The sequence below is a fragment of the Plutella xylostella genome, chromosome 22 (assembly GCF_932276165.1).
Source record: "Plutella xylostella chromosome 22, ilPluXylo3.1, whole genome shotgun sequence".
NCBI lineage: Eukaryota > Metazoa > Arthropoda > Insecta > Lepidoptera > Plutellidae > Plutella > Plutella xylostella.
The window spans coordinates 7,185,191-7,208,335 of NC_064002.1; the positions used below are offsets into that span (position 1 = coordinate 7,185,191).

At 41.1% G+C, this 23,145-nt stretch overlaps 2 protein-coding genes across 3 annotated transcripts; both read left to right on the plus strand.

The window, feature by feature from the left end:
- The first annotated feature begins 119 nt into the window (after window positions 1–119).
- On the plus strand, window positions 120–10,772 carry LOC105383349 (traB domain-containing protein). Its single transcript, XM_038122636.2, has 11 exons — window positions 120–241; window positions 389–587; window positions 1,881–1,979; window positions 2,441–2,571; window positions 2,978–3,102; window positions 6,252–6,378; window positions 6,946–7,085; window positions 7,618–7,769; window positions 8,599–8,704; window positions 9,018–9,139; window positions 10,437–10,772. The coding sequence occupies exons 2-10, from the start codon at window positions 416–418 to the stop codon at window positions 9,130–9,132; spliced, it is 1,167 nt and encodes a 388-aa protein (XP_037978564.2). The 5' UTR covers window positions 120–241; window positions 389–415; the 3' UTR covers window positions 9,133–9,139; window positions 10,437–10,772.
- A 1,168-nt stretch (window positions 10,773–11,940) lies between these two features.
- Window positions 11,941–22,983, plus strand: LOC105382627 (traB domain-containing protein). Of its 2 annotated transcripts, XM_011552549.3 has the most exons (9): window positions 11,941–12,155; window positions 12,535–12,671; window positions 12,965–13,089; window positions 13,291–13,417; window positions 20,730–20,872; window positions 21,247–21,404; window positions 21,814–21,916; window positions 22,560–22,636; window positions 22,854–22,983. In XM_011552549.3, exons 1-8 carry the CDS (start codon window positions 12,062–12,064, stop codon window positions 22,585–22,587), a joined length of 915 nt encoding a protein of 304 aa, XP_011550851.3. In that variant the 5' UTR covers window positions 11,941–12,061; the 3' UTR covers window positions 22,588–22,636; window positions 22,854–22,983. The 2 variants fall into 2 exon arrangements, with proteins under 2 accessions (XP_011550851.3, XP_011550843.3); XM_011552541.3 differs by lacking the exon at window positions 22,560–22,636.
- Window positions 22,984–23,145: the final 162 nt, after the last annotated feature.

Below are 23,145 nucleotides of genomic sequence, written 5' to 3' on the forward strand. Positions count from 1 at the left end.
ATTTTGGAACACCAATAAGGGCGGACGGTCACCTACATTTTTTTTTGGAAAAATGAACGGACCATGGCAGTAGTGACTCCTTATTTTAAGTTTAAATTAGCATTTTTTGACAAGTGTGACACATGACAGCTGGTTTGTATGACGTTTCACGTTACACTATTTCTGTTTTTTTGCCTTTTGGATAAAGTTGTAATTTATTTAATCCAACCAAAGGGTTTTCAATCTGCCTAATTCATTGAAAGTAAGTCTTTATTAATTTTGGTGCCACTGCCACTAAGTATCTTTACCATCCAACTATGAAGGTTTGCAATGGTTTTGCATCATCAATAATCTCTTAAGTTTAAAGTTTTTTTTACACCAAAACGTATGTATTTGTATTATTTTTCAGGGCAAATAAGTTGAATAGGAACATAAAATGGATGCTGCGGATGCACTACTCATTCAGAATAAGGAACAATCAAATGGTGAATCTGCTCCAGGAACCAAATACAATGTCATTAATGAGGTGCAGATGTTTATAAACGCGGAGGACGGAGGCGGCGACGCACGAAGAAGTACAAGCAGTCCAATGGCACAAGAAAACGATGGTAAGTGATAAATTAAACATTTAAAACAGCTCCAAAAAACCATCCACTTCTATTGCAGTATAACTGTTTTTTTTATCTTTTAACTTTGCTTATGTTTTGTTTTTTGTTTTGGAGAGGTTAGAACACTGGTTATACACTATCAAGAGTCAAAGTATGCTCATACCATGGGATCCCCATGTGCAATTCTGCTGAAATTCCCATTACTCACTAGGGTGGGCTAAACTACCCACTTCACCAAGATTTACTGGGTAAACTGAAGTATTTACATAAAATTTAATATGATTCATTTCAAAATATACTTAGCTTATTCTAAGTTACCAAAATTAAAAGTATTTTAGTATTATTCATGTTTAGGAGTTTAGGTGGTAAACATGTTTTAATAGGTTTTATTTTGTTCAACTGAGAGAGTTGTGTGTTGTTTTACTAGGGTGATGTGAAGCAAAAAATATTACAATATTACTATTCAATTCAGTTATCATTTACTCTTAGCTATGACTATTTATCTTACATTTATTTTCCTTTATAGTACTCTGCTAGTAAATCACTTTGATAGCTAGGTAGAGGCTATAAAAATGTTGTGTTGTTATTTATTATAATATACTATAATGATAAGCACTGATAATTACTGAAACTGAGAACACATAACAACATGCAATGCAAATACAACACACACAAGTTGTTTAAAAATATTACAAATTGCAAAGGTTCTCACATGATCCAATCTGACATCTGACTGCCAAGATAGTAGGTAGGTATTACTAGTGTAGCCACCTTCATTAATTTACATTAAAATCAGCTTAAACCAATAATGCAGGAAGACAGTAGACAGTAGGTTCCTAATTTGTTTTAACTTACCAATTTAAATATATTTATTATTTAATATATTTTATTATATGTATATTAAAGGTATTACATTATCAGCTGTTAATTAGCAGTAAGTAAACTCAGCGGGTCTGCTGTTAGTAAGTTTTGAACAACTCATAAAAATCAATCATTTATTGTGTTAGTCTGGTTAATCCAATAAGTAGACAGGGGACAGCAGTATGGCTTCCACACTGTTTACTAAAGTTGACTTCTAGTTCAGTGTCTTGGCATCATTTAACACAGATTTAGTGTTAACAGTTTAACTGTAAAGTATTTAATCATGAGGATGTCTGTGAAAAGGAAAAATGCTCTAAGAAGAAGTATGTTTCCAACTCTACTTCTTTTCTTTTTATAATCACCAATAACTTTTTTTTTATATTTGTGCAATTCTGTAAGTGAAGTTATTAAAATGTGAATAAAAATTTACAGAGAAACCAAAGTTTCCAGTCACATCAACACCATACCAGAAGAAGGAAAGTTTGTCAGACACACAGCTGGCAGACTCAAACCCTGAGTGTGATATTGAAGGTAACTCATTATTCTTACTAGATCTCTGCAACATTGTTTACTAAGGCTCTTATGTAAGAGAATAATCCAAAGCCTAGTCCTTTATTCAATGCCACCTCTTTTCATGGTCACATTATCAACTTCTACCATCAGGCTTTCTAGGGCTATCTGTCTAACATCCTATAGGCAGGATTACATTCCAAAGGTTGTTATGTTGTCTATACTTTTGTGTATCTCATTGGTATATGGATTACGAGAAATCTTCCAAAACAAGTATTCTATATAAACGCTCGAGCCTTCACTATCATCATCATGAGCCAATAATCATCCACTGCTGGACATAGGCCTCTCTCGTGGAGCGCCACAACATTTGGTCCTCGGCCTTCCTCATCCAGCCACCACTGGTAATCCGCCTAAGGTCGTCGGTTCAGTGGGCAGGAGGGCGTTCCACACCACACTATAAAGTTCCTAATTGTCGTCAGGAGTCCCGGAGCTGCCGCTGGACGACGGTCTGCCGAGCACGGTCACGGTGCTGGACGCGCCGCACGGCGGCCGAGTGTACCTCGTCGGCACCGCGCACTTCAGCTTGCAGTCGCAGGATGATGTCTCTAGGGTGAGAGCCTTTTATAGACCGTTGATTATATTTTGATATGATTTTTTTTTAAATTTTACTACAATCAGTTGCTCAGTTCACATAGAAATTAAAAACCAATAAATACATCCAAAATCCTCAATAGAGCTCGATCATCCAACTCATTACCTCCACTGGCTCCACTTCTATTTAGTATAGGTATGTATTGTTAAATTAACGCAGAAGATGAGACATCAGATCCTTGTCCGCAATGGGCTGTCTTAAAACAATCACGTTCAAGGATCCTGATATATATATTAAGTAAACACCTAAAAAAAAAACCTAATAAAGTCATACTCCACTGCACCCATCAATGAGCACACTTGATTGCCCAGGATTATGGGTCAGTTGATACAAGGCGTGAATAATAATATGTAACATTTTTAAGGTAATACAAGAAGTGAAGCCCCACATAGTGATGGTGGAGCTGTGTGAACAACGCACGAATATATTACTACTAGACGAAGAGGTCATCCTTAGAGAAGCAAAGAATATTAATGTTCAGAAGATTAGGTGAGTCTGAATAGTATTTTTATGTATATTTTATTTAATTTCTTCAGTGTACGGATAAACTACTTTTCGAGTGGAAACCACAAATAGGCAAGTGTAGTGTGGGACGCCCTCTGGCATGCTGGATCATCCATCTTAGAAACGTAACCTGAGCTTGGGTGAGGAGGTCGAGGAAAGAGTCTTGCGCTCTTGGGGGAGGGATATTTTTTTATTTTTTTATTTTATTTATTTATCTTTACATACACCACCATTACAGTTGAGGCACCAATGCGACAGTGTAGTAGCTATTTAAATACAAGTAACAATCCAATATAAAGATACTTACTAAAATTATATCTACAGATACAACTTAAACAACTTATTTACTATTTACAAAGGACTATAACTAATTAGATACAAGGCCACCCTTGAAAATTCATTCAGTGAACATGCGAACACATCAATCGTGTCATTAATTTTGTTTAATGTATATAATGCGCGTGTAATAGGTGAATCCTTTATTAGGTTACTGTTACCGCTTGGAATTGCGAATGTACGGTTGCTGCGACTTCTCAAGTAATTATTGGGAACTCTCAGTCCCACCTGCTCCAATATTACCGGATTCGATTCCTTTCCTCTTAATACCTTAAATAAGTAGCAGACAATGGTGAAATCTCTCCTTACCTCCAATTTATTATAACCTGTCATACCTAGTATGAACAAAGTTGGATATAGGAGAGGATAGCCAGGATAAACCCCGTAAAGTTTCATATAAAGAAATCGAATGAATTTGTTTTGGAGTTTCTCTATCATATCCTTATATTTAGCTTCACTGGGGCTCCATACCACTGCATTAAATTCAAGTTTACTTCGCACGAGTGAGTTGTACAATGTTTTTATCGCAGTGATATTAGTAAATCTCCTTGTTGTTCTCATTATAAAACCCAGAGTTTTAAAGGCCTGTGTGCAAACATCTAATATGTGATCCTTGAAAGTAAGGTCGTCTGACATTTTCACACCTAGATCCCTGATCGATGTCACCCGAGACAGCGGACTACCTCCCAGTGTATACTGGTTTAGAACCATATTTTTATTTCTGGAAAAGGATATTATATTACATTTTTGTACATTAAAAGATAGTTTATTGTCCAGACTCCATTTTTCAACAGCACTGATGTCTTGCTGCAGATGATTACCATCCTGCTCATCCGAGATTGGAGCAAATAATTTTAAATCATCTGCAAAAAGGAGACACTTAGAAAACTTTACTACTTTTGGTAGGTCATTAATCATGATAAGGAAGTGCAATGGTCCTAAATTACTACCCTGACTTACCCCCGAGAGGGTAGAATAAGGGTCAGATACGTAGTTTCCGTACTGGACAAACTGTTTCCTATCCTTCAGATAATCAGCAAAGAAATGCAAAGTCTTTGGAGTACATCCAACTGCCGCTAATTTACTTAGTAGGACATCGTTATCTACAAGATCAAATGCCTTCCGGAAATCAAAATAGGCCGTATCAACTTGTATCCTGTTATCAACGAAAGGTTTAATACCAGATGTAAAGTTTAAGAGGTTGGAAGTGGTGCTACGTCCAGCCCTAAATCCATGCTGTTCGTCACAGAGCTGAGCTTGTGCTTCATTATAAAACTCTTTAAATAGTGCAGACTCAAAGACCTTAGAAAAAGTTGATAGTGTTGCGACCGGCCTAAAATCACTCACGGACTTAGCTCCACTACTTTTCGGTACAGGAGTAACACGCGTAACTTTCCATCTATTGGGAAAAATCGAGTTTTCTAGGCACAAGTTATAGACGTGTAGTAAAGGTCCCTCGAACACTCGGCTACAGTCCTTCAACAGAAAAGGCGGTATTCCATCCGGGCCAACGGAGCGCTTGGGAGGCAGGGCCCGCAGCGCCGCGCGCACTTGCCCACGCCCGAGCGCCGAGAGGTGTACGCGGGCCGCGCTCTCCGCGCCCCCCGGCTCCGGCGCCAGCCCAGCCATGGCCGCCTGTACGTTAAGGCGAGGTGGTTGTGTATTATATACTGAGTGAAAGTAATTGGAAAACTCGTGGGCACAATCCTCGTCGCTCATTTCTACTCCCTGGCCATTTAATATTTTCCGTGATCGAATATTTTTCCTCATTGAATTTACAAATTTCCAAAAACATTTCGGGTCATTGACAAGTTCGTTTTGCATTCTTGCCTGATAACTATCGGTGTCATTTCTAATAAGTTTTTTTACTAAGGAGCGACTCTGTGCATAGAGGTCATAATCGGCCTTAGAATTACTAATTTTATATAGTTTATGTCGTTTTGCTTTTAACTTAATTTCCTTAATTAGTGCTGATGAATACCATACCGGATAATTATAAAGACTAGTCTTTACTTTATCAGACTTAATTGGCACATACTTATCTAGTTCAGTGTACAATTTGTTGTACAAAATATCTACCGCCTCATTTACGTTTCTCGATAGATATAAATCGGTCCAGTCAATACCTAAAATCGCAGAGCATAACAACGGAAACTGTGCTTTATAAAAATTGTAGGATTTAAAAAAAATGGCCTTTTTTTTTCCCGAGGCGCTACTTGATTGCACACCCTGTAGCTGAGAAGCCGCAGACCCAGACTGTAACGCGATTTCGATAGCGAGCGGTGGGTGATGTTTATCCACCGGTAACATAGGCTCCGTTGATAACGTAACCGAAATAGAATTCTTACCCAGATTACTAAGGACTAAGTCCAAGCAACGACCATTTGAATTACACACAGAGTTGTGCTGAATGAATTGACAATAGGATATAAAATAATTAAAATAAGTTTTTATAGTTAATGAGCTACAGTGCATATTAAAATCTCCTACGACTAAAAAATATGTCCAGCAGTTGATGATTACGCGCCAATAAATATTGATGATTATAGTAAAACTATGAAATTTAAATGTATTGCTCACAACCGCGACTACCCACCACTTTTCACAGTACACTTTATACTGATCTCACAGATCGCGAGCTTTATCGCTATTTGGAATGAGTACAGTGCACAGGTTCTAATCTAGAATCTAGATTTACTGGTTTCCTCACAATGTTTCCCTTCACCGATACTACAACACTGTATCTCTCAACACTTCACACCCCCAAGTTACCAATTAACACTCTCTTCTTCATCCAGATCAACGATGGCGCAGAACGGCGTGTTCAACGGGCTGATGTACATCCTGCTGCTCAACATGTCGGCGCACATCACGCGCGAGCTGGGCATGGCGCCCGGCGGCGAGTTCCGCAGGGCCATGACTGAGGTACTGTGTAGACTATCCCTTAAATTCATACACCGTATTGTAAATTTACAACAAGGTTAAATTTGACATAGAGTCAAGAGTTTTTAACCGACTTCGAAAAAAGGAGGAGGTTCTCAATTCGTCTGTATGTTTTTTTTTGTATCATTACGTCAGTCAAAAAGTGAAAGTTGTATAACACGCCGTCAATTTTAATTGTATTTTAAAGTATCAAAAAGCTTATGAATTTTGGTGTATATCATTAGCTATACAAACTACATCCTCTACAGTCATGCACTGTGTCGTACCGCCTGGTGGTGATTAAAATATATGGGAAAACTACGCAGTGACGAAACTGCGACGGTGTAACGCACTAATGGGACCTCACCCTAACATGTATACAGTTTTGTTGAACTTCATCAATAACCAAGAAATAAGTATTTGACGGGGTTCTGAAGTGAATTATTAATAGGCAGAATAATATTATATGTAGAGGGATAACCGCTGATATAGGTCACCGTTTTCGTTTCACTTCATGTTCTTCTTGTCGTGTCGATTGCTTCATATTAACACAAACATTATCCATTGCAGGCCAAGAAGATCCCCAACTGCATAGTGCAACTAGGCGACCGCGCAATCGACATCACATTGCATCGCGCGATCGCCTCGCTGTCGTGGGGACAGACCATACGCTTCATATGGCACCTGTTGACTTCCAACCAGTCTATCAGGTGAGATTTATTGTGAGACTAGCAGTTGCTCGCAAGCTTCGCTTCGATTTTTTTTCACTGTGAAGTATTTTAACACCCATTTAAATTCAAAAAGCAAAAGTCCCGTTCCCTTCCCTTCCCCTTCAATTCCCATACCCTCCATTGCGTTCCCCTTCTACGGTCACCCCTCCCCTCCTTTTTCCTATCTTTCACACACTTCCCCTACACCGTTCCTGCCGCGTCCACTTCGCCTTCTTTCCATTCTTCCGTCCGATCCTATCCCCTATATTTCAAATACCTCGCCCTCTCGCCCACTCAGCCCTGTTCACCCTACTAGCCGTTAGTAACAGCCGTAGAAAGGCCGAGGATAGTGCCGTGGCGCTCCTTGGAAGGGCCCTATGACCCGCAGAAGTCGATTAATGGTCTAATGACGATAAGTGGATTAAAACAGTAAAATTATACCATAGAGCATCTTGTGCTCCACAATTCACAAAACTCTCACACGCATCTTGCCCAAAAGCAAACTTTCACAATGTTCAATCTTCGATTCCAGCGCGGAAGAAGTGGAAAAGTGCAAGCAGAAGAAGATGCTGGAGGAGATGCTGGAGGAGATGGCGGGCGAGTTCCCGGCGCTGCGCCGCGTGTTCGTGCACGAGCGGGACCTGTACCTCGCGCACTCGCTGCACGTCGCCGCGCTACAGCCCAGTGAGTCGACCTGCTATGCCAAAGGTCCCGGGTTCGAATCCCGGCCGAGGCAGATATTTGTTTAAAGACAGTTATTACTGGTCGAACGGCTAGAAGAAACTCGCACTAGGCCCTCAGGGAGTCATTCAGTCAACGCATCGTGGACGAGTGCACACGCCGTTTACAACCCAGTGAGTGAAACTACGAATAGACAAACTCACACTAGGCCCTCAGGGTCATTCAGTCAACGCATCGTGGACGAGTGCACACGCCGTTTACAACCCAGTGAGTGAAACTACGAATAGACAAACTCACACTAGGCCCTCAGGGTCATTCAGTCAACGCATCGTGGACGAGTGCACACGCCGTTTACAACCCAGTGAGTGAAACTACGAATAGACAAACTCACACTAGGCCCTCAGGGTCATTCAGTCAACGCATCGTGGACGAGTGCACACGCCGTTTCCCCCAGACAAAAGAATGGATTGCATCTTGCAATGCTACGATGCAATCCATGACTTAAGTCTTTAATTTTAAAACAGGAAAAATTGCATTTATGAGGATTTGAGCGAATTTGATGACACCATGTGCTTTGCTACGCAATGGTCACTTCTAGTTGCTCAGTTGTCAAACAGCTTATACAGATTATACACGCTTCTACTGCGATATGAGCAACAAAGGCTACCAAGCCTTTTAATGGTCCTTCGAGCCGGATACTACCTCTAGTACTAGTATACTAATGAGACTCGACAAAATCACCGCTAAAGACCTATCTTCTCCGTTTAAGTTGATCCCTATGGTCAATTTAAAATACTTTGTAGGTACTAAAATGTTACGTATATCGTTTCAGGGAACGAGCCGTGTCGGATAGTGGGCGTGGTGGGTATCGGGCACGTCTCCGGCATCGTCGAGAACTGGGGCAAGATCTCCGCGCACGATATACCGCCGCTACTCAAGTGAGTATTAAACCATTATGACGTCCACTGAAAGTGGTGTGTTTTGCGTATTGACTAGTTTTACTTAGGAATGACAATCGTCATAGAAGTGCTTCGACAGCGATCGAGATCTTCTGTGGAGATTGGTCTGCTCAGTTTATTTAATTATTTCCCAATTCGCATTCTCTCATCTGTACCAATACTTTCACATAGTCTTGCATAGACTGCAATTCTGAAGAAACCTTAAATTCGTGGTTCGAAAATTTATGGTATAATAAAATTTATTTTATAATGTGTTGCAACGAATCAACTAACCCTACCTCCAACCCTTCAGAGTGCCGCCACCATCTCTATCCACGCGCGTGATCCGGGTGTCAGTGCGCGCGGCGTGCGTGGGCGCGCTGCTGTACGCCGGCTACAAGCTGTGGCCGCGCCGCCTGCTGCCCTGATGCCGCGGTCAGTACTCTCGTCCCTCAGAGTGCGCCGTCGCTATCAACGCGCGTGTACGCGTGTCAGTGCGCGCGGCGTGCGTGGGCGCGCTGCTGTACGCCGGCTACAAGCTGTGGCCGCGCCGCCTGCTGCCCTGATGCCGCGGTCAGTACTCTCGTCCCTCAGAGTGCGCCGTCGCTATCAACGCGCGTCAGTGCGCGTGTCAGTGCGCGCGGCGTGCGTGGGCGCGCTGCTGTACGCCGGCTACAAGCTGTGGCCGCGCCGTCTGCTGCCCTGATGCCGCGGTCAGTACTCTCGTCCCTCAGAGTGCGTCGTCGCTATCAACGCGCGTCAGTTCGCGTGTCAGTGCGCGCGGCGTGCGTGGGCGCGCTGCTGTACGCCGGCTACAAGCTGTGGCCGCGCCGCCTGCTGCCCTGATGCCGCGGTCAGTACTCTCGTCCCTCAGAGTGCGCCGTCGCTATCAACGCGCGTATACGCGTGTCAGTGCGCGCGGCGTGCGTGGGCGCGCTGCTGTACGCCGGCTACAAGCTGTGGCCGCGCCGCCTGCTGCCCTGATGCCGCGGTCAGTACTCTCATACCGAAAGACTGGCGCGCTTGATAGATGCATAAAAAAAATACACTGCTAAAGGTCCACTTCCAAGCGGAGCGGCTCCGGTGATACAGACGCTGCGACAGTTTATTTTGTACTAGCTGTTCCCGCGCGCTTCGCTTCGCCTTAAAAAGTTTTCCCGTGGGAATTCCGGGATAAAAAGTAGCCTATGTTCTTTCCCAGGGTCTAGACCGTATACTATGTATACCAAATTTCATTCAAATCCGTTCAGTAGTTTTGGCGTGAAAGAGTAACAGACAGACAGACAGACAGACACAGTTACTTTCGCATTTATAATATTAGTTAGGATGAGCGCAGCGACAGTTTATTTTGTATGAGCGCAGCGACACTGACTTAATCCCACTCGAAGTGGGATATGGCCATAGAGGGTCGTTTACTACAATAAATTATGTTAAGAAAAAAAAAAATTCCCCTTCCACCCCTTATGTAACTGTACTGTCAGTGTGTACCGTAATTTGTGGACGACCGCTAAACAGCTATTTAAGAGTGATTTATGGTACGCCCGTGAATGTTTACGTTTTCTCACATACGAAGTGGCGCCTCTATCGGCAACTGTCATGAAACTTGTGACTGAAAATGTATCCAGTAGGTCTAGTACAGGGTCCGTGATCCTAGTAATATAACATTCATCAATCACATTTTATACCCAAGTGTATTTATTCAATAACTAAAAATATTTTTACTATATTTCAGATTTTCTGCGCGACTCTTCATCAAGCTCCATGGCCTACGTCGCTATGTCGGTGTCAGCTAGCGGCTTCCGCCCGATTCTGAGGTAGCGTTCTATTTAGGTCTATGTCACTCTTCTATCTTATCTATTACCCGTATATTATATACTCTTTGATTGGTGCATATAAAAAGTTATATAGACATGTTTGACACATGTTTTTAATCACGTAATATTAACTTTAGAGTTTTATGGTAATAAATCTTGTTAAATTATCTGTAAAGAAGGGTTTTTTACTTATATGTACTCGTATAGATTGGCACAACTTGCACTAAAATTCTATTCATCCGTTTTTGTTCACTGCTGTCAGATGTATATTTTCGCAAAAAGTGTAAACTTTTTTTTCTAAACGCCTCATCATAAATATCTTATTATTGTTCTTTTGATTAATTTTAATATGTGTATATCTATGATACTATCCAGACTGTAATATTAATATTTCCCATTTTAATCCTTTTCGGACGTAGAATTAAATTAATTATACTATTGTTTATGTAAGTGTATGTATATATTGGTCATTTTAAACATAATAAATATTCCTATCGTAATTCCATTATAATTGAGATTGACATGTTAATGTTGATAAGGTAATCTTTAAAGTTTATTAATATTATGATGTACCGTCCTATTGTTTAAATTCCATTAACGCAGTAATTGCACTTGTCGTTATCTATAGCTGTTCCTAAAAAGAGCTAATTAAGCAATGAAAAAATATGTTTAGATTTTGTTAAAAAGTATGTTTACGTTCCAAACTTATAGTAAAAAGTTCTGACTTATTTAGATTAAGAAACGTATTTAGTTTATTACCTTTAATTGTTGCTCAACCTGTAAATTGGATAAAAATATACTTACCTTCCTTATTCTGATAAACTCTACCTTATTTCATGTGTTTTATTCTTTTTTTCGCTTATTTACTACCCTTCGTCTGTAAATTCATTTCGTATCTAGGTCACATCAGTTATGAGGGATGAGTGTATTATATGTAAAGATAGAAAATGATATTTTTTATTCTCTATTTTACTAGTTATTCTTTGTCTCTCCGTTTCTGCGTTTTCCTTCATTTACTAAAAAGTTAAGTTATGTTGTGTTCATAAGATAAGATTGGTGAAGTCATTATAATGTGATATGAAAATTTTATTGAATTTATTTCCACTAACTAGTGTTCTACAGATCTGAAATTAAACCTTGTTAGATAGAGGATCTAAGACTTTGCTTTGTTTATTATAATAACTTAATTAAGCATTTAGCATATTTAAATTTCATTTATCGGGATATGATCATATGATATTGTTCATTAATTAAATAAAACATCGTTGCAATTTTCTTTTCGTTTCATTCTATTAACACTCAGAACAATGAATAGACTATGAACAAGTTTTAATTTGACATAATTTAATTTTAATTCAACAACTGAGACATGTCAAAACCGTGTTTGTTATTTTGTCAAAATTTTATTGTGTAACCTATAAACATAAAAATGCCATAAAACCACATAAAAGTAACATAAATGATGATTATCATTATGTAATAAAAATTAAAATGTTTGGCTATTTGAATAAAATTATTAGTACGTGATATTCATGTGTAAAATATGCTGTTGCGGCCATGGCTCGCGCGCAGTCAGGGGTTGGGGCGACCCGCCGTAAAGTGTGCTTATGGAAGAATAGTTAATAACGGGGGCAACCGTAAGTACTAAGCACTTTGTTGTAATTATAGATTTGCTTTTTTCATATGATATGTTATATGTTCCAACATATTAATAGTCTGCAATGAAGGGCTAGCACGGGGCGCAAATAAGACGTGACAAAAGTTTTGGATCGCGCTCACTCACATCGCGCAGCCTCAAGATCGAGCGCGACGGACAACTTTTGTCACGTCTTAAATGCGCTCTGCTGCTAGCCCTTCTGGTTTTGTAGACAGCCGAAATTCTTTGCAACCAATACCCTGTTCATCTCACTCCAAATTTACCTTCAAATCACTTCCACTGCTATCCAACTTACTTAGTTAAGTACAACCCATACTGTTATAAAATAACCTACCTTTCTCCATTACCTCACGTTCCAGTTTGGTTCGCGCGGCGCTCCGCCACACAGCTCTCCCTGCCCCCCTCTGCCTCGTTCCTACAGAACGATGAGAAGGCCACCGTGGTGCTACTGGGGACGGTGCACTTCAGCAAACAGTCTGTTGAAGATGTGTCCGACGTAATTACCTTGTTTAAATCATTTAAGTTTTTAAACATACATAAATATGCACTCACGACTGTATTCCTCGAAGGGGTAGTCAGGGGTGGCTCACAAGCGAGCGACCCACTTTTCGCAGCACATTTTTACTCACGTTATAGGTTGCGAACCATATCGCCGTTTTGGGATAAGTTTTAAGTTTTTTAAATGTTTCTTATACAGATATTATGTTCTCCTGAAATAGTTCTTCTTACCGCGTCGTCGTTAACACAAGAATATAGCGTTATATATACCTACTAATGTTTTTTTCACAGATAGTAAAAGTTCTGAACCCAAACGCAATCCTTGTGGAGTTATGCAGACAAAGAGTTTCGCTTTTGGAGCTCGACGAACAGAAGTTTTTAGAAGACGCCAAAAAGTTTGATTTACAAAAAGCTCAGTAAGTTCTTTAAACTCTAAAAATTTTATGGATGCCATCTGCGCATGCTTTAAGTACCTTATATCATCAAAAAATGGCCAGAGAGCTTTCGGAGCGCGCCAATGCTGCAATCAACCAATAGCGACCGCGCGGCATAGCACGCACCAATGGCGTTGCTCGGTTGTGACGTATCGGTGTACTCACCCAATAGATTTGTTCCAGAAAAGCGGTGAAGGGCCAGTCGTTTGTGTCGGGCATGCTGCACGCGATGCTATTGAAGACGTATGCGGACATATCCAAAGAGCTGGGCGTCGCGCCCGGCGGGGAGTTCCGCAGGGCTTATCAGGAGGTTGGCCATTTAGGTGTTAAGGCATTGTCTGTTAGAGCGTTAGAGCTGTTTGTGTGTTAGAGCGCTAACTTGACGCCGCACTATGACCTAAGATTTGTTGCACTACTATAGTAAAATACCAAACAGAGCGCCAGCGCTAGTGTTACTAGCGCTCTGACGCGCGCTAGTAAGGCCTGAGTCTCCTATTTACGCCGCAGGTCGCGTCCAGCGTCACGCCGTAGGCCGCGTCACGATACTCGCTATAGAAATGTACTGATGCGGTCTCCCTCACACGCCGACGTTGCCGCGTAGATGAAGTGAGCATCGTGACGCGGCCTACGGCGTGACGCTGGACGCGATCTACGGCGTAAATAGGAGACCCGGGCCTTACACGCTCTGTTTGATGAAGCCTTTAGTTAGAAAATAGGTAGGTATATAGACTGTATAGGTACTGTTGGATAAATATATTTAATAAAATAAATATTATATAGGTTTTTGCTCACGTGAAGGTTCAAGGTCCAAAGCTCGGCGTGGAGGGCCCTCCCGATGTGGTAGTAATCCGTTTTAATCTTGAGGTTCTCACACACAAAATCACATGTCCACTTATAATCGTATACACAAATATAATGCCTAATAGCAGCTGGTAATATTTAACCGAAAATACAAATATTGCGAATATCGAGACCGCGCCGAAATACAAGAGCAGATAACCCGACGAGAGGCTGCCAACGACTGAGTAGGCTGTCAAAAATAAAAGAACCTACCCACATACAAATATAAGAAACTACCCACATACAATTATTAAAGTGTTCGTCGGTACCGAACATTCTCCCGCCTAAGCAGTAACCGCTGCTTAAAAATAAATAAGTATACAAGTATATACGTACAACCGATTTTTTTTGTAATTAGTCTAAAGGCAGTCTAGATAGCCTACCTATTGCCCGCTTGAGCGTTGCTCCATTTGCAACCCGAATATCCGCTAATCTGACCACACCATCCGATCCTGGGTAGAGTTTAATTATCCGACCGCGATTCCACTGAAGAGGAGGGACGTTGTCCTCTTTCAGCAGAACTAAATCACCTTCCTTAGGAGGAGAGGTGGAGTCCGTCCATTTGACCCGCTGTTGCAAAGTGTGAAGATATTCTAAGTGCCACCGATGCCAAAAACTTTGTGAAATTTGCTGTAACAGCTGAAACCGACTTAATCTATTCATCTTCACATCTTGCAACGGATACTCCGGTAGAGCATCCAGCGGATGACCGATAAGAAAATGACCAGGGGTCAATACCTCCAGATCATGAGGGCTTGAGGAGATGGGACACAAAGGTCTAGAGTTCAGTACGGCCTCAATTTTGCAGAAAACCGTGCTAAGTTCCTCAAAAGTTAATTTTGTTTCCCCTATGCACCGTTTTAAATGAGTTTTCGCCGATTTAACCGCAGCCTCAAACAAACCACCCCATGATGGACAAGCTGGAGGATCAAAAATCCAAGTAATACCGCGCTTGGACATATTATGACCGATATAATTTTGATTTTGTTCCAAAAAACGATAAACTTCCCTTAAATAATTATCAGCACCCTTATAATTAGTGCCACAGTCCGACCGAATAAGGGAGGGCAAGCCGCGCCTTGACACAAGCCGAGACAAGGCGGCAATAAAAGCCTCAGTAGATAGTTCCGAAACCAACTCCAGGTGAACCGATTTTGTGGCCAGACACACGAACACGCATAAGTATGCTTTGGTGATTTTCGGATTCCGTAACTTATGTGTTTTGACCTGGAAAGGTCCAGCAAAATCCGTACCGATACCTTGAAAAGGTCTAGCCGAAGTAACGCGATCACGAGGCAAATTACCCATCAATGGCTGAGTCGTCAGGCCTTTCAATTTGTAACATTGAATGCACTTAAAAGTGACATTCCTGACAGCTCTTCTAGCTGAAAGTACCCAAAAATTCCGTTGTAATATAGCCGTAAGAGCATTTGGTCCCGCATGACAATTTTTCAAATGCAAATCCAAAATTAAAAGTTTTACGAAATGTCCCGATTTTGGCAGAAGCAAGGGATGTTTTGCTTCTAATCCGATCTCCGCATTTTGGAGCCGACCGCCAACGCGCAACAGTCCACGTGAGTCTACGAATGGAGTAAGACTCCTTAAATTGCCTCTGATCTGCTCGCCGTTACCTAGAGCTTCAATTTCCGAACCGAAATGTTTCTTTTGAATCAAACTGACCCAACAAAGTAAGGATTCTTTCCTTTCTGTCACCGTTAAATATTGCTTGGAAATCCGATTATTTTTATTTTTACAATTATGAATAAATCTCCGAATCCAACCTGTAGCCGATATTAATTTATTAAGTGAACTATATCTATCTAAAATCCACTCAAATTCCGAATCCGATTCCGTTTTAGTAACTGCACAACATCTAATACCAGGCAGTTCCGAAGGCCTCTCCACCTCGCGAGAGGGCCAGGCGGACTCATGTTGAGTAAGCCAGGCAGGTTCCCACCACAATGGATGAGAAAGTAACGTTGAAGCCGTTGACCCGCGTGAAGCGACGTCTGCCGGATTCAAATTGCCAGGTACATGTCGCCAGGTGATAGTAACCGCAGAATTTTGAATTTGTGAAACTCTGTTAGCCTCATATACTTGAAGAGTATGAGGTGATGTATTAATCCATGCCAAAGAAATCATACTGTCGGTCCATCCAACTATCTCCTCAAATTCAACGGATCTTTGAAGACAAAGACTCACATGATTGAGAAGCTTAACCAGTAGCACGGCTCCACACAACTCCAATTTAGGAATGGTGGGACGTGTCCTGAGAGGGGCGACCTTGCTCTTAGCCATGAGCAAGTGTACCGACACCGAGCCGTCTTGGTTACTTGATCGCAAATAAACCACTGCCGCAAAACCTAACTCCGAAGCATCACAGAACCCATGTAATGAGTAGCTGCTTGCAGGCTTAGTCATAGTACATCGAGGAATAGCCAACCTTTTAAGGTTAACCAAGTCTTCCCGAAACGCTTGCCACTCACGCAACAAATCCGAAGGTAAAGGGTCATTCCAATCGAGCTTGTTTAGCCAAAAACGCTGCAGTAAACATTTAACCCAATACACTACTGGGCAAATCCAACCCTTAGGGTCAAATATCCGGGCAACTACAGATAAAATAGATCGTTTAGTGTCCGAACTCGATGCACCAAGATTTAGTTTATAGGAAAAGACATCTCGAACCGGATCATACAAAACGCCGAGAACCGCAACCGTATGGGGATTTTCCGAATTTTCAAATAAGAGAGGTAATTGTTTATGATCATCAGGTAAACCTTGTAGAATTACTGAGCTATTTGAAATCCATTTACGGAGCTCATAACCACCCGATTTCATTAGAGTAATGAGTTCTTGCTGAAGGCTCAACGCATCAGATTCCGAATCTGTACCAGTGATTATGTCATCTACGTACACATCTGTTCTTAAAACCGCTGCCGCACGAGGAAGGCTTTCACGCTCTTGCTCGGCGAGCTCCAAGATTGTTCGATTAGCAATGTACGGGCTACACCGCAACCCGTAAGTGTTAGTACACAACTCATATGTGAGGAGAGGCTGATCAGGAGACTCCCGCCATAATATAAGTTGGTACTTCCGATCCGACTCGTCTATTACCGTTTGCCGAAACATTTGTTTGACGTCACAAATGAAAATCATTTTATGTCTCCGAAAATTTAATAAAATGTCCGTTATGTCCCTTTGTAATTTGGGACCAGTGTGAAGACACTGATTCAATGATACGCCCGTAGATGTGACGCAACTGCCATTAAAAACCACCCGAATTTTGGGCACGTCACCCGAATATTTAAAAACCGCATGATGTGGGATAAAAAAGTGTTCCTCGCCCGATTTATAATTAAATTTTGAAACCGACATATGTCCCAGTTCTTCATACTCCCGCATAAAACTGATGTACTCCTTTCTTAAGACCGAATTTTTCATAAGCCGTCTTTCTACCGCATGAAATTGTTTCTCGGCTATGTAACGAGACTCACCTAACACTGGACGCGAGGAAACAAATAAAAGTCGAGTAGAGAACCGACCGTCTGATAGCCGATGTGTATTTTGCTTATAAAGCTGTTCACACTCCTCATCAGCTGGGGTGATCTGTGAAACCGATGGAGGCTCCTCAACCTCCCAAAACTTTTGTAAAGCATCCGAAAGTGATAAAGCAAAAACATCACCTGCTGGCTCCGAAGTTACGTCAAACGAATGATCAATAGGTCCCAATAAAATGTAACCAAATACCGAATTATACGCCGTTAAACCGTTTGTACCTAAAGTAATTTTATCACCACCGACTAGTGAACGGTAAACATCCGAACCGAGTAATAACTCAACTGGTTTGGACTTATGAAACTCTGGATCAGCTAAGAACAGTCCTTCACATAAATTTAATACCGATTCATTTAAATTAAATGTTGGCTGATTACCGACAAGATTCCGTAAACAAGTAACCGGAGTGGAAATAACCGGAAACCGCTTTCCCGAAGGTGAAAATGAAACACAAGACCGACCGAAAATATTACCGAGTTCTAATCCTCCTACCCCTCTCACCAGCTCATCCGTAGGTTCTAACATTAATCCTAACTTCCTAGCTAAATTTAAGGTTATAAGAGAGCCTTGGGATCCTGCATCTAATAAAGCCCGAATTTCAACAAAATCATCCAAGTTATCACCATGCACTCTTACAATAGCCGTAGGAAGTAAAATAGTTTTATGTTGAACAGGTGATTGCAATGGGTAGGTAGGAGCCGTATCCTATTGTCGATCATTATAAGATCGCTGCGGCGCCTCACGTTCGCACCGCTGATCCCTTAGACCATCACCGTCACGCTGAGGGTGATGAGAATAACCGTGGCCGCCCACTTGAGCCGCACGACGCGGGCTCCACTGGTCGTTCCTCCGACGCTCCGGGGACGCGGCGCGAGCCGGTGACATCCGAGGTGAACGGGTTCGATTCCCGCCGCCGCCGCGACGATAAAACTCCGCGCTCCCGCCCGCACGCGGCGGCGAGCGTCTGTCCGATGCGCCATTATTCACACGAGGCTGTGCAGTGCCTACCCGATTGAAACACAGCAATGGATGGTGCTTCTGGCTACCACATCCATCGCATTGCGGCACCTGGCGGCAGTCACGGTAGTGATGACTAGCCAAACAGAAATAACATAGCCGCTTCCGAGTAACAAATTCCTTCCGAGCTACGGGTGTAAGTTCCCTGAACCGTGAACATCTGTTCAGCACCGAGTGCGACGACTCACTACAGTAAGCGCAGCACGGGACTTGCGCTGCCGCAACCGCATAATTTTGGTGGCGCCGTGGAGGGCGCTGGTCCTCGCGATTATTATGAGAAACAAATTCTCTCTTGGTACTCTCCAATAACCGACATTCTGTTTCTAAAAATTCTACCAACTCCGAGAATGTTGGTATAACATCTGTTTCCGTACCGTATTTTTGTTCGAACCGAGTTTTAATTGATGGCGGCAATTTAGTACTAGCAATATACAGTAGCAAAAAGGACCATTCAGCTACAGGGAATCCCAAACGTTCCAGCGAGTTTGTTGCCATAATTAATGGATTTAAAAATTGCGATCGCAATCCGATTAAATTTGACGAAATAATTGGCAAGTTCATAATTTGACCGACATGAACGTCCGCTAGATGGCGGGAATTTTGGTATCTCCGCATCAAAAGGTCACGAGCTGTTTTATAACCAGCATCCGATATTTTAATATGTTGAATTAGCCCGCGAGCCTCACCAGAAATGCATGACATTAAATAAGCTAGTTTCTGTGAGGGTGACAAATCCGTACGATTATCAACCAAGCTGTCAAATAAATTATTAAATCCGACCCATTGATCCAAATCACCCGTAAAAATAGGTAACTGCAGGGTAGGTAATCTCGACACCAAAGCCTCTGAGTCGAACCTGTGTCCGTCTGACCGCGGCTCCGACTCGTCCGTGGAACCGCTCGTGCTCCGGCGTTGTTTTAATTTTTCATACATTAATTTGTCAAAAGCTTCTAATGCCCTCACATACTCCTTACGTGCCGCTTCTAAAATTTGTTTTTCCGAATTATTTTCCGGGTCCGCGAGTTCAATTATTCGTTGATATGAAGCTTCTAAACTCGTAAATTCCGTATTAACCGTTAACAGTCGAACAGAGACACGGTTGACATGTTCAGGTCGATCCAGCAAGTCAGCACTGTCAATAAGCCATTGAAGTTTTACTTTAAATACCGAAAACGATGCTCTCAAAGCCATATTACAATCTTAAACAATAAGCAACGCAACAATACCGAACTCGATGGTCGGTTATGAATATCACCTCACTTTATAACGTCAATATTTACTAACTCCTGAAATTTATTCAAATAAAACTTTATCCCGTATTATAAGTATAATATTTACTATGAAATTAACCAGTTATCTTTAATCAAAAAGCTATAGTTACTAAGAAATCGAAGTAACAAAGTGACTAAACCAACCGCCATTTAAATTCACAATAATATTAACTACACTTCAATATTACAGCCGTAAATTATTCAACATAAAGTAACTAGGTACTTTCTCAGGTCGAATCACCAAATCACCGACCAAATCTCACCACAGCAATACTGCACGATTAGTTAATAAATAGGTAAGTATGTTTAACTTAAAAGATAAATGATTCAACGCCCATAGCGAGCTGAGACAATATGGTAATTACTAACGTGAGACGTAATTGTACCTACCGAATATCTGAGTTACAATAATAATCAAATTATAGCCGTAAAGTTAAGTAGTTAGCTACCGTAGCTACCGTAGTACCTACCGTACGAAAACCAACACAAATATAAGTATTGACCGAACCGAAATAAATATACTTATACTTAGTACAATAGAAACTGTATTCCGAAAGTAAAATTATTACGTAAACAATAATGCAATGAAGCTAACCGAATTGATAACGCCGCCCTGAGCTAACCTCAAAAACTTACGTAACACGAAAACCTAAAAATATAGCCGTATTAAAACCACGCTCTGCTACCAAAATGTTGGATAAATATATTTAATAAAATAAATGCCACTGCCAACGACTGAGTAGGCTGTCAAAAATAAAAGAACCTACCCACATACAAATATAAGAAACTACCCACATACAATTATTAAAGTGTTCGTCGGTACCGAACAGGTACAATAGAAATTGTGTAGGAAATGTAGCATACTTATAGACGAATAGCACATGTCAGCATGTTAACTACCGTTGTAAATAAGTATTATACATGGTTCTTCGTTTCCAGATGAAAAAAATACCTGGCTGCAAACTCTTCCTTGGCGATAGGCCGATACAGACCACCATAGCGCGAGCTTTCCAGTCCCTGTCGGTCTATGAGCTGGGACAAGTGTTGTTTCATTTGTCCAAGACCAGTCCGAAGCCTTTGAAGTGAGTTTATTGAATATTTGATATATCACGTACAATAAGAAGTCTAGGAAAAACGTAAGTTGTACAAAAAGGTCGTCATCTGCGTATTGCATCGCATGTTGCGTATTTAATTGAACGACTGTTATGAGAGGATTCGGAGCCTATTCCACCCTCGCTTCACCTGCTCACCTCCAACCGAACTTAAAAATAATATCTTCTGCTTATTGGTCAAGTTACGTGATTTGCATTGTACCTTCTAATAAGTTCTAATTAACTAACTCTACTTACCTGCCTAAAACCTTTTTTGTACACATCATTTAGAATTTGGGAAATGCAAATATTTGTGTGTGATACATGTCTCTGAAAAAAGCACTTATTAAATCATTCTTTCACAGAAAGGAGTCTCTCGAAAAGTACAAAGACAAAGACTTCGTGCAAGCGCAATTCGATGAAATAACGAACGAAGTGCCGGCCTTCAAGAAGATATTCCACGTGTTCGTGGACGAGCGCGACCGCTGTCTGGCGTACTCCCTGCAAGAGTGTGTTAAATCTGGTTAGTATATACGAGTTACTTACACATGGTTTCAAAAATGAGTAAGCATATTAAACAAAATCATTTAATAGGAGAAGTCGTTTTATCAGAATAACGAACTGATTCAGCTAAATCTTTACATGCAGTACCTAGGTGTAGTAACTACATAGGTTTTTTTTAAAGAGCTACTCTCCTTACCTATTCGCTTTGTAAGAACTCATTTACAAAGACATACGTACAGTATAAGGCAGAGAAATCTGACCCCTCTCAGAAGCATTGTTACTATGAGAGGGGGTCAGGTTTCTCTGCACATGACCGTACAAAAGTGTAGGTATGATTTATGAACCGTTTGAGTTTGAACCGTTTGCATGTAGGTACAATCATGCACAATTGCACATTCTTATATTAATACTGTGTTTTATCTTTACAGTGGAGAATCCCCGGGTGCTCGGTGTAGTGGGAATGGGGCACGTGGACGGCATAAGCAGATACTACGGCAAAATGGAGGTTGAACAAATTGCACCCTTGCTGTTGTAAGTTGAGATGTGATATTTCTTCGTAATGCTCTTTTCAACAGGGTGTTTCAGCTACCTAACATACCATCATCAACTCTCAACATCATCAATCAGTAATCCTTATTATAATCTACTAGCTGTTCCCGCGCGTTTCGCTTCGCCTTAAATAATTTTCCCGTGGGAATTCCGGAATAAAAAGTAGCCTATGTTCTTTCCCAGGTTCTAGACCGTATGTATACCAAATTTCATTCAAATCCGTTCAGTAGTTTTGGCGTGAAAGAGTAACAGACAGACAGACAGACAGACAGACACAGTTACTTTCGCATTTATAATATTAGTTAGGATAGGACCTATGTATATCCAGATGGCAGCATTGGGTGCCTAAAGGCAATCATCAATCAGCTTGCAGTTACGTAGTTGACAATGACACGCTGTACCGATGACCGAGGGCTTAGTGTAGATTTTATATTACCGATCGAGCAGTGAAACTTAAAGCAAATTTGTATGGAACGGAGCTAGGTGGCGTCTCTCCTGTGACATAGAAATTCACGTTTACTCATCACTGCTTCTCGGACTGTGTAAAATAAAAACTCGCACTCCCCATACTGATTAAACTGTTAGGTTGAAATGCTTATGAAAAAAACTTCTCCCATTTCTTCAGCTCCAACGAGAAGACTCCACAAAACTAGAAGAATCAAGAACTTTTGTTCGAAATGCCCCATCGTTGGCTGTACCATTGTGAGCTTATTTTTTTTTGGTAGACATAGGTTTTTGATTATTAGTGTTAGTATTTAGAACATAATATTGAGTTATTTATTATTATAGTGTTGAAAGGAGCATTACATTTGGATTCGTGCGAAAGTCATTTGCCCATCTCGAGTCGAAAATTTTATATAAGTATGTTAAATCGACTTAGGAACTGATTATCAATCTTAATAAATTTGTTTCTTTTCAGAGTTCCACAACCACCGGCATACAAATATTACTTTTGGAAAGGCGTAAAGTTTTTGTTTATATTTTGGATATGCAGTGTAATTTATAGAAAACTGTTTTTATAGTGAAATGATAAATCAATCATATAGTCACAGTATCGTTTCAATTCTGTAATCGAGAGATATGAGGCACGGAGGTGCAGTAATTCTACCACTAGGTGGCGACTCTACATTACTGAATAGATATTGAAACTGCATTTTCATCCTCAACTTTCCTCGTCATCTTCTACTTAACTTTCTGTGACGAATTCTAAC

Excerpts from the sequence above, each read along its gene's own strand:
- LOC105383349 (XM_038122636.2), top strand. The coding sequence starts at position 416 with ATGGATGCTGCGGATGCACTACTCATTCAGAATAAGGAACAATCAAAT. Across the intron at positions 6,379-6,945 it reads TCCGCAGGGCCATGACTGAG|GCCAAGAAGATCCCCAACTG; the intron begins GTACTGTGTAGA and ends TATCCATTGCAG. Across the intron at positions 8,705-9,017 it reads GATATACCGCCGCTACTCAA|AGTGCCGCCACCATCTCTAT; the intron begins GTGAGTATTAAA and ends CCAACCCTTCAG.
- LOC105382627 (XM_011552541.3), top strand. The coding sequence starts at position 12,062 with ATGCTGTTGCGGCCATGGCTCGCGCGCAGTCAGGGGTTGGGGCGACCC. Across the intron at positions 13,090-13,290 it reads TTTGATTTACAAAAAGCTCA|AAAAGCGGTGAAGGGCCAGT; the intron begins GTAAGTTCTTTA and ends GATTTGTTCCAG. Across the intron at positions 13,418-20,729 it reads TCCGCAGGGCTTATCAGGAG|ATGAAAAAAATACCTGGCTG; the intron begins GTTGGCCATTTA and ends CTTCGTTTCCAG.